This window comes from Rhinolophus ferrumequinum, chromosome 28 (assembly GCF_004115265.2).
Source record: "Rhinolophus ferrumequinum isolate MPI-CBG mRhiFer1 chromosome 28, mRhiFer1_v1.p, whole genome shotgun sequence".
Taxonomy (NCBI): Eukaryota; Metazoa; Chordata; class Mammalia; order Chiroptera; family Rhinolophidae; genus Rhinolophus; species Rhinolophus ferrumequinum.
The window spans coordinates 8,109,906-8,123,106 of record NC_046311.1 but is presented as its reverse complement, the minus strand read 5'-3'; the positions used below and the strand labels follow the sequence as shown (position 1 = coordinate 8,123,106).

At 42.8% G+C, this 13,201-nt stretch overlaps 1 protein-coding gene across 4 annotated transcripts in view; it reads right to left on the bottom strand.

The window, feature by feature from the left end:
* CHD2 (chromodomain helicase DNA binding protein 2) overlaps positions 1 to 13,201 on the bottom strand; it is a 95,065-nt gene that overhangs the window by 14,507 nt on the left and 67,357 nt on the right. For 2 of the 4 annotated variants that reach the window (XM_033100388.1, XM_033100387.1), the window contains 7 exons: positions 10,529 to 10,667; positions 10,181 to 10,331; positions 8,947 to 9,069; positions 7,556 to 7,684; positions 6,504 to 6,644; positions 4,722 to 4,856; positions 1,475 to 1,653 (listed from right to left, as the gene is read on the bottom strand). In XM_033100388.1, the coding sequence (XP_032956279.1) occupies positions 1,475 to 1,653; positions 4,722 to 4,856; positions 6,504 to 6,644; positions 7,556 to 7,684; positions 8,947 to 9,069; positions 10,181 to 10,331; positions 10,529 to 10,667 (997 nt within the window). The remainder of the gene's footprint in view (positions 1 to 1,474; positions 1,654 to 4,721; positions 4,857 to 6,503; positions 6,645 to 7,555; positions 7,685 to 8,946; positions 9,070 to 10,180; positions 10,332 to 10,528; positions 10,668 to 13,201) is intronic. The other 2 variants (XM_033100389.1, XM_033100390.1) reach the window with 2 other exon arrangements.

Here is a 13,201-nt window from a genome sequence, read left to right as displayed (position 1 = left end):
CACTCTCAGTGAGCTGGAAAAGGCATCTCACGTCCAAGCACGCTTTCTAGAGAGCAGTGTCACCGTGTCGAGCCACCCACAGGACACTGCGCTGGCCCCCAACTCAGTGTGTGGAAAGCCACTGACTTGCCTTCCTCAGGCTTTCTCTTTGTTTTCCATCAGGGCTCCAGTCATCTTAACAAACTGCCTTTAAACCTTAAAAACCTCCCAGTCCCACTTCCAAGCCTTTGGTGACGCCTGGGAACAGCCTGCATTTACATCCACTCCGCTCTTGTACGCCCAGCTCAGGGGCACCTGCCCGCCCGCCTCTCAGCACACCCTCCTGACTACTCTTCCACATGCACTTCCTCCTTCTAGAAACTCCTACTGTACTTGCAACTGCCACTTTATGATGGACGGTTTCTCGGGCGTGGGTAAGGACCCTCTGTGAACCACTTCCACCCTGGTGGGCCATGGCGCCAGTGCATTGAAACCCAGACCTGCCCCCGTGCACAGCAGGAAGCACAGCTGGGGTCCTACGTACTAGGGTGAGCTGTGTCATCTTCCAACGGGGCGTAAGCCCAGGAAAAGGAAAGCCACATGGCCAGGGACGGGAGGGAGTAGGTAACAGTGCAAAGGGGAAGAGTGACATGTTAAAACATTACGTTTTTCTAAATTTTGTTTTATGGGTGTGAAGCGTGCTATGGAGAGCATCGTGACAGAAAGTTTCCTCAGACCATTTTTCACTCTAAAGCCAATCCACTGATATTGGGCATATTACACGAAGATAATTTACATGAACCATAGAGTCCACGTGGTTCAAATAACCGTGGATCATGGAAAGAGATTAACGCTGTAACTGTCAGAGAAATTCATGTTTTCTTAAAATATCAAATGATTGATCAAGTGATAATCAAAAAATGATTTATCAATCAAATGATTTATCAAGTGATAAAATATCAACTGAGTGGATATAAGTCACGACAGCTGACAAACAAGCTCTGGATTAAGTGCATTCATCCAAATCACTGCTATTCACTCAATTATTATAGGGAACAGAGAACTCATAGTTGGGATGGTTTTAAAGTGTTTCCCTTCCGTGTTAGCAGAGAACTACCCAAGCAGTTACTGCATTACATCTGAATATCACCTGGAGATGGGTATAGTGAAACTAGATGATTTCTATCCCTTCCAGGTTTAAAGACTGAGTCTTTTTTCTCAGAACAGGTCAGCGAATCCAGAATGACTGTCTCTCTCTTATAAAACAATGACAGCATCCAGTGGACTCAAAAGACGGGTGTCGGTGAAATGGCCTATTTCGGGAAAGTAAAATGGAAGCCTGCAGCTATGCTGCCAAAGATGGCTTCTGTGGGGAAAACAATTTGGGTGGCCCTGTCACCTTTTATACGACAAAAACAGAACCCCCGCTCCCTCCACCACCCCCACACACACACTTTGCCAATCAAGCCGGGCCACTGGAGGCCGAGGCGCTTACCTCCTCCACAGTTTGACGTGCTCCTGGTCTGAGTAAGCTTTAAGGCACTCGGCTATGCGGTCTCCAATTTTCAGCAGGCAGTTCCGGGTGTGCTCCAGCTGTTCTTGCACGTTGAGCCCCTTATCGGGTTTGTCCAGCTGTTTCAGTGCCTTTTTCACGGGCCTCATCCTCTCCTTACACTGGAACAGGCCAAGACAGAAGAGACATAAGACATCTATGGGAAAGGTGTCTCTCCTCCTCAGCTTGTGCCCTGAACCCCTCGGGAACGTACAGCCCACCCTCATGCCATGTCATCACTCCAGGAGACATGGGTAAAGCCAGTGGGACAAGCGTCGATGCCAAGTCAGAAAAACCTGAAGTGTAAGTCCAGCACCCAGCGATGCCACAGCAATGGCCTCGTGCAGCTTACATGGCCTTTGAAAATGATGCTATGTTTTCTCAACTTCAAGAGGGGTCTGACAATCTACCAAGGCCATTATGAAGATCAAACGAGAAGCACAGTTACAGACCTAGCCTGAAAATCTCCCCTCTCAAACTAGCTAAAATCGCGGGATCAAATATTTACAAGTCCTTACGGCTCGTAAGAAACCAAGGGAGGGGCTTCCAGAGAAAGACTGGGAACTGAACACAAGAATCTTTCTTTCCCCCACTCCCACTCCCGCTGAAGGACAGGAAAGGGGTTGCCTTAAAAAGACGTAAGCCCACAAACACAGAAAAAATGAAAGAGAAAACAACAGCAACAAAAATACTGCTAGCAAAGGAAATGACTTATCAGACCTGAGAACACTAACGCCAGCAGTGGAGAACCCTGAGATCCACCTGATTTATATCACAAAATTCCCCCAAAGGCTAGCTAAGTGTCTCTGGACATAGGGGTGAGAGCTAGAGAAACACTGCTGAAGAGTAAACAGATACTCAGATTCATAGCTGACACCCAGATCTCCAACACAGCCCAACAAAAGACAGGGAAGTTTATTCTCTGGGGAGGATAAAAGAAAGGTCTCTGATCTGGGCTACACAAGCGTGGCTGAAAGGCAAGGTCACTGCCCAGAAAACAGGACTATCTGTTTTCTGCATAGTAGATGAGCCATCACCCAGTCTTCTGCTTCTCAGATTCCAGAATGAAGAAAGCCAGGCCTTCACCCTCCAGTCTGGAGGTTGGGGGATTTTTCTCCATAAAATCTGACCACCCAAGAGGAAGAACCAAAAGATGCTGGCGATCCCCTGGAAGTTTCCCAAGGAAGCAGCCCAGCCAGATCCCCCAGTAAACACTCTCAGCGTCCATCAAGACCCACCCACATGCGCAGAGCTTCCAATCAGAGGCTCAGCAGTCCCCCACACTTAAATATGACAGACAACCTAGGACTACCGAGCCATTTAAGGAAGTGTCTGGCATAAACAACAGAATATAAATGAAAGAGACAACTGAGGATTACCAAGCCATCTGGTAATATCTAACGTGAATGATGGAAAAGAGAGAGAAATATGTAAACATTCAGAGAACCATGGGGGAAAAAGTGGGGGGGGGGGGCCGTGGTAAAGGATCTTGGAAATAAAACATGACAAGAGAAATGAAAGCCTCAAAAGAAATAATGGGAGATCAAGTTGAGGGGTTCCCCTGGAAAGCAGTCTAAAAAGCAGAAGTGGAAAACGAACAAAAAACGGTAACATTAGGGACCTTTCCCAGAGTCTAATATCCAAAAACAAGGAGTTCCATGAAGATAAAACTATGAACTTAAGAGGAAATGATCACAAAATAATTCGAGAAAATTTCTCAGGCCTGTAAGACATCGGGTGGTCAGCAACTAAGTACCTGGTACAATGAACTAAAATAAGGCGCATGAACACGAAACTTCAGAACAATGAAAATCCTATCAACTTCCATCACTTTTTGGTAATTCCCATAGCTGTTACACTTACAATCTGTTTATTTCTCAGTGTTCTACTTCAATCTAAAAAAAGGACACAAAATGAAAAAGATGTAGCACAAACTGGAAGATACTTGTAATGACTGACAGATGGACGTCAGTATCATGAACGTAAGAATTCCTTTACAAAAACGTACGATAAGACAAAGTACCCAAAATAGGCAAAGGGTAAGAACATGCAATTCATTAAAAACACAAGTGCCCAATAAATATGAATGGACTGCAGGAGTATTTTGAGGTGTGGAAGAAGATCACTTTCTCTGTCACTTGAATCAATTAACTGTTCAAGTGAACTGATGTATGGAAATCTGGGGAGAGAAAGGGACCACAAGAGAGGTGGGGAAGGGAACTGATGGCGCGACAGATGCAATACACCCCTGCAGCTCCAGGAAAGAAATTAGGGCTCTGAGAGCACCCCTGCCTGTTTCTAAAGCCTGGTCCTTGCACATCCCCCAATCACCTTCCCTGTCTCACTTGGGGAGAGAGACCACATCCTGGGCCGTATCTTAGCTTCAGCCACAACCACAAGGAAGCACACAGGATATGCCACATTCACCACTGCTCTGGCTCCTTCAGCCGAGACCCCAGCCTCATCTCAGGTCACGCTGCCCCCTGCTCTCACCACTCCAGCCACAGTGGCCTCTCAGACCTCCTCTGTGCACCATATTCAGTTTTGCTACACAACCTTCATGCATGCTGCTATTCCCTGCACTCTGTGTTCTTCCCGCCCCTTTTCCTGTTACCTTTCCCTCTTCCTTCAGAACCCAGTTCAAACATCATTTCTTTAAACACGCCTCCCTGACATCCCGATTGGGTCACATCCCCTCTCACAGGATCTCTGCAGTATCTGGCCTGTCTCCTCCATTGCACTGATGCAGCAGCACCAACATAATTTGTGCAGCTACCTAACTAGCTCCCCTACGCAGACGTAACCTCTACAATGACAGAAACAGTCTGCTACACAACATGGTTAACTCCAGAGGCTGCACACGGAAAGTACTCAATAAACATTAGCTCGGGGAACACTTCCGTTTCCCAAAAGCCAAAAGGTCCCCTGCCGTCTTTCTGGCTGGGAGCACGAGACATGAAATGCACTCCCTCAGATTCCTTCTCACTAGAAGTAGGGTAAGAACATCTCTTACTTCCAGCCTGTTCCAGAGCACAAGATCTTAGGTCTCAGAAGCATGTGTGTCCAAAGTAATGTACTGAGGGCTCAGACCCAATGGGGCCGTACGGCTGGACCTACGGGGGGCAGAGCCGCAGGCAGCCGGCCCCGGGGCTGCAGACGCTGGCCAGCGTCCCTCCGCTTCAGGACTTACTATGCTGAACGTCTCCTGGTCCAGATCATCGTCCTCATCCTCGCCAATGGGGACAGGTTCACTTCCTGCTGTAATATGGACAGGACCCTGAGATCGCTTTGATTTACTTGAAGATTTGGCATCACCACCTTTAGGCTTTTAAAAAAGAGTTACAAGGAGTCATTGTCATTTGTGCAGTCCTGCCTTGCCATCTGGACTTCTTACCTACGTCACATCACGACAGAGTGTAAGTATGATGGCCTCACTACACAAGCGGTAAAATAAAATCCTCTGGGACATGAGGAAGCCAAAATCTATGTGATTGCAGCTTCCTCGTCCATCGTGCCCACATCTGTCTCTACGCGCCCAATGATAAGTTCAGCTTCATTACTGTTAGTACTTCTACCCCCTCATCCAGAAAACGCACAGAGAAATTATCAGGAGCGTCCACTGGCAGAGATCTTGTACAGTGTCATGCAGCAACTTTTATTAAGAGCTTATAAATAAATACACTTTGATCGAGGAATTTGGGCTAATGAAAATACTGTAAATGATTGAAATCTACATGAAGCCCCATGGACAAATCTCATTTCTCCAGGAAAGGATGTAGAAGGATGGAGATATATAGAGATTTGTTTGTAAAAAATGACTTCACGTATGAACATTCCAAAACATAAAACAACACTACACTTTGTTTATGATTGTAGAATGTGTAGTAGAAGTATAAAAACACAGATAGGAACATTGCAAATCAATTACAGAGTAGTGTTGTGCAGGAGAAAAGGAGTTTCAACAGCACCAGTAATGCGTGCAGGAAACTCAAAATACAGTAGCCAAAATAAGCTACTTAAAGTAAACATCGAAAAATATTAACAAAAGCTGTATCTGGGTAGTGAATACATGGATGTTTGTGAAATCGTTCTTTGTACTTTTATTTTTGAAAATGTTTCACTTTAAGAAAAGTATCTTTCTGTGGAAGCAGAAATGCAGATTATCTGTCATTGGATGGTTTATGACATTAGAAATTTGAAAGCAATTTCAATAGGAATGACGTAAACTTCTTCCAAACAGAATCTTCCTCATCTATCAGAATTGTAACACGTATTTATTTCTTCACTTGCAAAGTTGTGATGTAGTGCTAAGTTGGGAGAGAGGCTATGCAAGCAATCTGGTCTGGTTTTTATATTTGCTCTTACACGCATAAGACAAAAGTTCCAAAGAAAGTCAGCAAAAAATCTACTCGAGTTATGACTGGATGGTGAAATGGTGGCAGTTATCTTTGTATGTTTTCACAACGACTAAAGCTTAATTGCAACATGATTTCATCACAAGTCAGCAAGCATACATGCAACACTGTACCAGAATTCTCTGGTTTGGAATAAACTCATCAAATTCTGAAAGTGAAGGTTATATATAAAAACGGGGTTTTTCACCAATTTCTATTCCAAAAGCTCAACTTTTGATATATTTGGTTTGAAGCCTAAATCTTTCGAATATTCGAATTCATCTGTGGATTGTGCTCTTGTACCATGAACCTGAGAATGTGTTTCAGGTAGTTACCTGTAAATGCAGGTGAGTCTCTCACCTGCCTTCTCTCATTCAAACATCCCCCCTGAAATAGGTAAAAGAGTGCAAGAATACCCCAAACTTGTTTGTTCCCTTCTCTCTGCAGGGAGAGGTGCAGGCCTCACCCTGACAGCTCCATCCTTCCTTCTTGGACGCACCCATAAAAAAAGAGGATTACTTCAGGGCCCTCCAGCCCCATTCTATTTCTGAATTCAGTAAGTAGAATGACGCCGATACCTTCTCTTTCTTATCTTTCGACTTCTTCCTTTCCTTGTCCCCCTCTTTTTCTTTCCTAGAACTCATTTGTTTCTCCTTGTTCTCCTTGTTCTCTTTCTTCTTCTGTTTCTTTTTCATTGGACTTTTTTCTAAGCCATCATCCTAGAAGACAAACAGGGCTATGAGCTATGGCCACAAACTTTGTATTTACTCATTAACTTTCTGGAGAAAGAAGCACTGCCCCCAGTGGTTCATCACTTCGTCTACACCTAGAAGCTTGTTTTCAAGCATATAGCCTTAAAGCACTTACACAATTCTTAACCTCTCTGGCAGTAACCAGTTAAGCTAGTAGAGGCAGATGTTCTTCACTTATATCTTCTCTAATTCTCATAGCAACCCTTCAACACAGGCATTATTGCTCCCATTTCACAGACTGGAAAAACTGAGGACCAAAGAGATTATGTACCTGTCAGCTAATTGGTGAGGTTGCTAGCATGGGAATATGAATTCAGGTATGCATGACTCGAGTCCATGCTAGTTCCTGTGCCCACTGCTAACCCTCTTGGAACTAATCTCAAAGCACATTTACACTCAAAGAGTAACAAAACAAAATCCATTAAGCTGACACTCACTGAAACAACACTGAAGGGCACCAGTTTACTTTCCCCTTTGCTTACACCAGAGGTTGCAAACTGGCATGCCTTGGGCCAAAGCTGATCCACAGGTGAAGTTTCGTTTGGCTCAACAAAAAACAGGGCAGCTGTGCCTTGTACCTGTAGTGGGGACTGTTTAACCCCAGTCCCCACTACTTCCTATCGCTCCCCACAAGGAGGCTGAGTGTCAATTGCCTTCTATCCTTCAACTCGCAGTTCCCTTCATTTCCTTGTGAATTTGCAACTGCCGACTTCAAGGAACAACTACATTTCCTCTTACAGGCCAAGCAAAGACATACGCATTCTATTTCATTTGATCTACTCTGCAGGTAAACCGAACACATTGTGAATGGTTTCATACAAATCGACACAATAAATGCAGCGGAAAACATAAGCCTCAACCGAAATCGAGCCTCCTACCTTCACTTCTCCCTCCTCTGACGGGTTGTCCGAGTGTCTGGGAGATGAGAAGTCAACCCCGTGCTCATCTTTCAGCCTCGGTGCTTTGTTTTCCTTCTTTACTCGAGGCTTCCGCTTTTTTAATTTGGCCTCGAATGGGAGAGAAAATGATGACAACACTACACATCAAGTCCCTCAAAAGCATGGCCTAACAGCGCGGTGATCTGAAACAGTAGCAGCCATATAATTCAAACAAGAAAATTCAGAGGAAAGGCAAAGAAGTGCAACCAATTCTACAGGGCGGGGAGTGGGTGGGGACACGTGACTGCAGGCCTCAGACATGACCTACGCCACATAAAAACATCCATCTCCTTGGAGCTAGGGATTCCAGGGTTTGGAATTCATTCTAAAGATATAACTCAAAAGAAGGAAAAACATCTTATGTACGAAGATATAAATAAAGATAATATACAAAAGACAATAATAGGAACAGTAAAACAAAACCAAACAAAAACCAAGAAGCATGCTATATCTAAAAATAAGGAAAAGGTGTTGAGCTATCAATCAGATACGACAGTAATCTAACGCCAAGGATAAACCTGGTCTCGTCTGTCTCTCCAGAGCCTAATTTACAGTCTATACGTAACATATTATCTGGAGAATGACACAACTTACAATCCTATTCTGTGAAAAAGGACAAGGTATGGGGTTAGTGAGATTTTTGTTTCTAAAATTTCTTCGGTTTGTAATACAGGGAAATTCATACAAATGGCATAGTGCCAAGAGCACTTAAGGAAACACACACAGACTGCTGGCACCACACATAACTTATCGTATCTTCTAACTGTGATTCCCAGCTTTCCAGGTATGAAGTGAAATGAAAAGTTGGGGAAATTAAAGGAGGTAAAGCTCATGTGAGTTCATTAGCAACTAGGTTGGTATTTTTCACTAAGCAAGTAAGGCAGTCATGACTGAAGCCCCACTTCTGAATTAGCTGTGGATTCCAATTTCTATTTGTTCCCTGGACCCCTGATTACAAGTAGCCCAGAGTCAGCTGTAACAACAGGCAAACCTAGTGGAAGTCATACTGTTACCGGAACTATGAGTCTTCCAAAACGCAGGAAGCAGCATAAAGAAACAGCAACAGTATGTCTGGACCAGTGGCACTGGGGGAGATGATGACTATTTTGAGGCAATATTTGAAGAGAACGGGCTTGTAAGAAAGTTGCCCACGTGTTTAGGTCAGTAGTTAAAAGAAAACGTTTCTATTGTTACCAACCAGCCACCAAGAGCTGACTACGAGAAGGTACTATTCTGAGCAACGCCCCGAGAGGGCATCGCTTCTCTTTCCTAAGTGTGCAGGTTCGGAGTCTCAGACCCACGAAGGATGCCCAGCTGCCAGCCCCACTCACCTCTTCCCCGCCCGACACGGCCCCCTTCTTCTCCAGACTCTTCCTGAGCAGCTTCAGCAAGTAGTCTGCTCGGGTCTGCAGCTGCTTCCCCTGAGGCTTTTTATCTGTCTCCACGGGCAGAATCTTCAACAGGAAAGAAGAGAAGCACCCGCCACCACCCACGTCCCGGTTAGTGGATCACGACACAGAACTGAGCAGTCCTTTCCCTCCCCAGCCACCCAAAATATAGACACAGCCTCAGATCCTATCTCATGTCCATGGCTCCCAGTCACTGCAAATCCCTCATGAGCCGTTCTCGTTTTACAAAATGGGATGGAGAAGTCCAGCTCTCCCACTGGCTCCTACCTGTGCTGTTAACAGGGTAGAACAACTCAGGTAGGAGGGGCTTGTTGGCTTCATCTGCTAGACCATCCCAGCCGTCGTGGATTTCCTCCTTCCAGGAGCAGGGAATCCCTGGAGCTAGGTTAAAGCTTCGTTTTAGATTGAAAATGCTTCTTAGAGCATTGCTGGAGAGCACTGAGCCATGTCAGGACAGCGTCCGTCCTGCCGCCACAGATGGGCCTCTCAGGCCACACTGGATTTGGCCTCAGTGCTTACTGCAGGGTGCTGTCACCCTCTCACAACACTGCACATGGCATGAGCATTGTTTGACGTGCCAGGAAAAGCCCTGCCAGGAGCACAGCCACTAAAACTGGAGCCAGTCAGCTTTCCCTGCTTACACTTCTGAGCACGGCCTTACTACCTGGTAGCCCGATTTGCCACACGGAGAGGGTGGGAGGCTAGATTTGGTGGGAGAAGTACAGCCAAGGTTTAATTCCATTACAAAAAACACCAAGGTGTGGCTCATTGTTTCTCTGTATGCAGAGCTGAAATACGGTTGCTTCAAATAGTTTTAAACAAAGGGCCAACAACTAAGGCCGAGAAATGCTTTTATTATTCAGAATCGTACCCTGGTATTTGTTGCAATGAAACTGACCTCTAGTAAAAATCAGAACTTTAAGATTTCTCCTATAATTTCCCCGAAATTTTACCTGGCTATTCTTTTCATCTATGAAACAGTGCCACAGTCCCCTAAAGATGCTGTAACATTTCCAAGGATACAAAATCCCAGGAATTTACTATTGTACTAATTTCCAATTTGATGCCCCCCCCACCCGGAAAATAGTTAAAAATAAGCAATCAATATAAAAAGATGAACAAATTTAGGAGTCTCCAGCATCACAGAGTTACTTACTTTGTCGGTTAACTTAAGCTCTGGATCCGTTTTAATCAGCTCCCAGTTCCCATAACCATGTTCGTAAATTCCCAGCAGGAGGCGAGAATCATCCTCCACTCCCCACTCTACGTCGAAATGTGCAGCTTTGACACGACACGTCAGGCAGTACCTAAGAGGATGTCAAACACAGGAAGACATTGGAAGAGGGGCCTTTCTGACGTGGAAAGGAACACAAATGACCATGGAAAAAGTATGACGGTGTGTGGAAGCAAAGACAAGGAAAACACCACGGAACTATACAGAACTAACTGCCAGTCTATTTCCCTATGGCACAACCACCCAGGCACCGGCACATGGCACACTCACTTTTTTTTTTCTTCAGGGTCCACAGGAATAGATTTATGCAGCATCTCAAACTCTTCTTCATGCTGTATAATGGATTTCACATTAACCTGAACCCCAGATATCTTGATTGTTGGGCCTCTCTTTTTCCCTGGTCCTTTCCCTAAAAAAAATACCAATTTCACATTAGTTAAATAAGAATTTGTGAAGTTCCACAGATAACAGATATCAGTAAATCCTGGATGCTTACTCCCTTTAAAATACATCTCTTATTTTAATTCAAAGATATAACCTGCAAGGCCAAAAAGTTTTCTCAATTATTGTTTGTAAAATAACCTCTAAATAATTCAGTTTTTTTTTTTTAGAGATTTTTAATCAGTTAGTGTTCTAAATTCTATTATTTCCTGTTTGTTTTAATAAAATTAACAAAAGACGATGCTAAAGGAATAATATCAGTAAAGTTTTTTCTTGTGTTTTTTTAACTATCCCATTAACGGTTTTTTAAAGAAAGCGTTTTAAAGATGATCTTCTCTACTAAATAAGTTATGAGGTCAAGTTCATACCTAACACATTTGAAATGATGAACAAAAGATGTCATGGAAAGATTATCCTAGCCCTAGTTTCAAATTAAAATCCCAGAAGTAAAAATGAAACCCAGCCAACTCTAATCAGAGTCCAGGTTGAAATCCCTGAGAGAATGACACTTGTCTGTAAGAGGAAAGATGGCTCAGAGTATGAGAAAAGACTTCATGTTTTTTAAACATGCAAGTTGATGAAATGACACTCACATTACACACAATTATTTAGGGATTTTTATGTAATCCACCAGAATGTCACTTGTAAATGCTATTCCAACAACACTGAAGAGAGCTGGGAGAGAAAGTGGTAAAGTGGGAAAGGCCATGCTCTGAAAATCAGAAATCTGGGATTTATTCCCAAATCTGACGAAACTACACCCTTTTCTCCCTTCTCCTCTCTCATTCTAGTTGTTAATCTCTCTGGGTCTCAGTTTCCTGGACTGCAATAGAAAAATGGGCAAAGGATAAAGACACAACTTGCAGAAAAGGAAATCCAAGTGTTTCCTAAACGTACAAAAAATACTCAACCTCACTCGTGAGAAATGAAAATTAAATATATGCACGTGCCATTTTTAACCTATCAGGTTGGAAAAAATAAAAAACTTGAAAATATCATGCTGATAAAATTAAAGAGAAAACAGACACTTTCTATTTTCCGGTGAGACGGGATAGTGCAAAATGGCTTACATACAGAATTATTTACTACATCGCTAGAAAGCAAAAGATTGGAAAGCTAAATGCTCATTAATAGCACGCTGATATTGTGTATCTGTAACATATTATGAAGTTCTTAAAACAAAAAGAAAATCAGGCAGTGGAGAAAAGATGAACTACTTTTAATGAATGGTGTAAAGACATATAATAGCCATATAGAAAAAAGAAAACTGGATACATCAGGAAAACCTCTAAGTAGATCAGAGACATAAAAGTAAATGAAATCACATTGGGGGGTGGGGGTGAGGGCGGGGAGAATCACAGTGAATTGCTTTATGTCCTGGGAGTAAAGAAAACGTTTTTAACTGACTCAAAATCTAAATACGATAGGGTAAACTGATAAATTTGACTATAGAAAAAATATTTTTAACTTTTCTGCATAAAATACCATAAGCAAAGAATGCAAATCACAAACTAGAGAAAACTGGCAACTTTCTCTAAAAGTTGAGAAAAAGAGATCCTCAAAATTAAGACCAACAGCTCAATAGAAAACAGGCATAATAGATGGACAGTTCCTCAAAAAAGAGATCCTCAAAATTAAGACCAACAGCTCAATAGAAAACAGGCATAATAGATGGACAGTTCACAAATGGTCCTTAGAAGAGATGACCAACCTTGCTCATTCAGAGAAAAATGAGATACCATTTCTCACTTATCAGTTTGCAAAAATCCAAGTGTTTGACAGTACATTTCGTTTATGAGGCTTGTAAAACAGTACCATTATGCACTGCTGGTGGCAGTGTAAATGTCAAACTTATGGAGGAGAATTTGGCAACAGCTATCCCGCTTCTAGAAATCTTTCCCAAAGATACGCTGGCAGAGATATGATATAGCACATTCATTAGTCTACTTATTCATTGTGGCTTTATTTAGAATGGCAAAAGCCCGAAAACAACCCAAATGTTCACAAAGTATGAATTCACATCTATCTATATGGTGGAATATTGTGCAATTGTAAAAGGAAGAAGGGATGATTTCTACATAATAACATGGAGTGCTCTGCATGTGTGAAAATAAGTAGGTACAGAACAGTACATGTTATCTTCTGTATAACACACACACACACACACACACACACTTACACTTAAATTTCTAAATAGAAACAATGGGAAAAGATAAACCCAATATAAAAACGGCTACCTAGAGGGGGGGAATAAAACAGGACTGGGGAACTGAGATGAAAGCAAAATTTCCCAATGGCCCTTCTTTTACAGTTTTGACTTTAGAGCAGGCCAATGTTTTATATAATTAAAAACAAACAAAAGCCCAAAGTTAAATCAAAATGAGAAAAGTAATCCCTAAAAATTGAAAATAAATGAAAGAGGCTAAACTATATATTAGGTTGGTGGCATAACCACACAGAAAAAAAAAACTTCAAATAATTTTGAAACACGGTATTTTGACT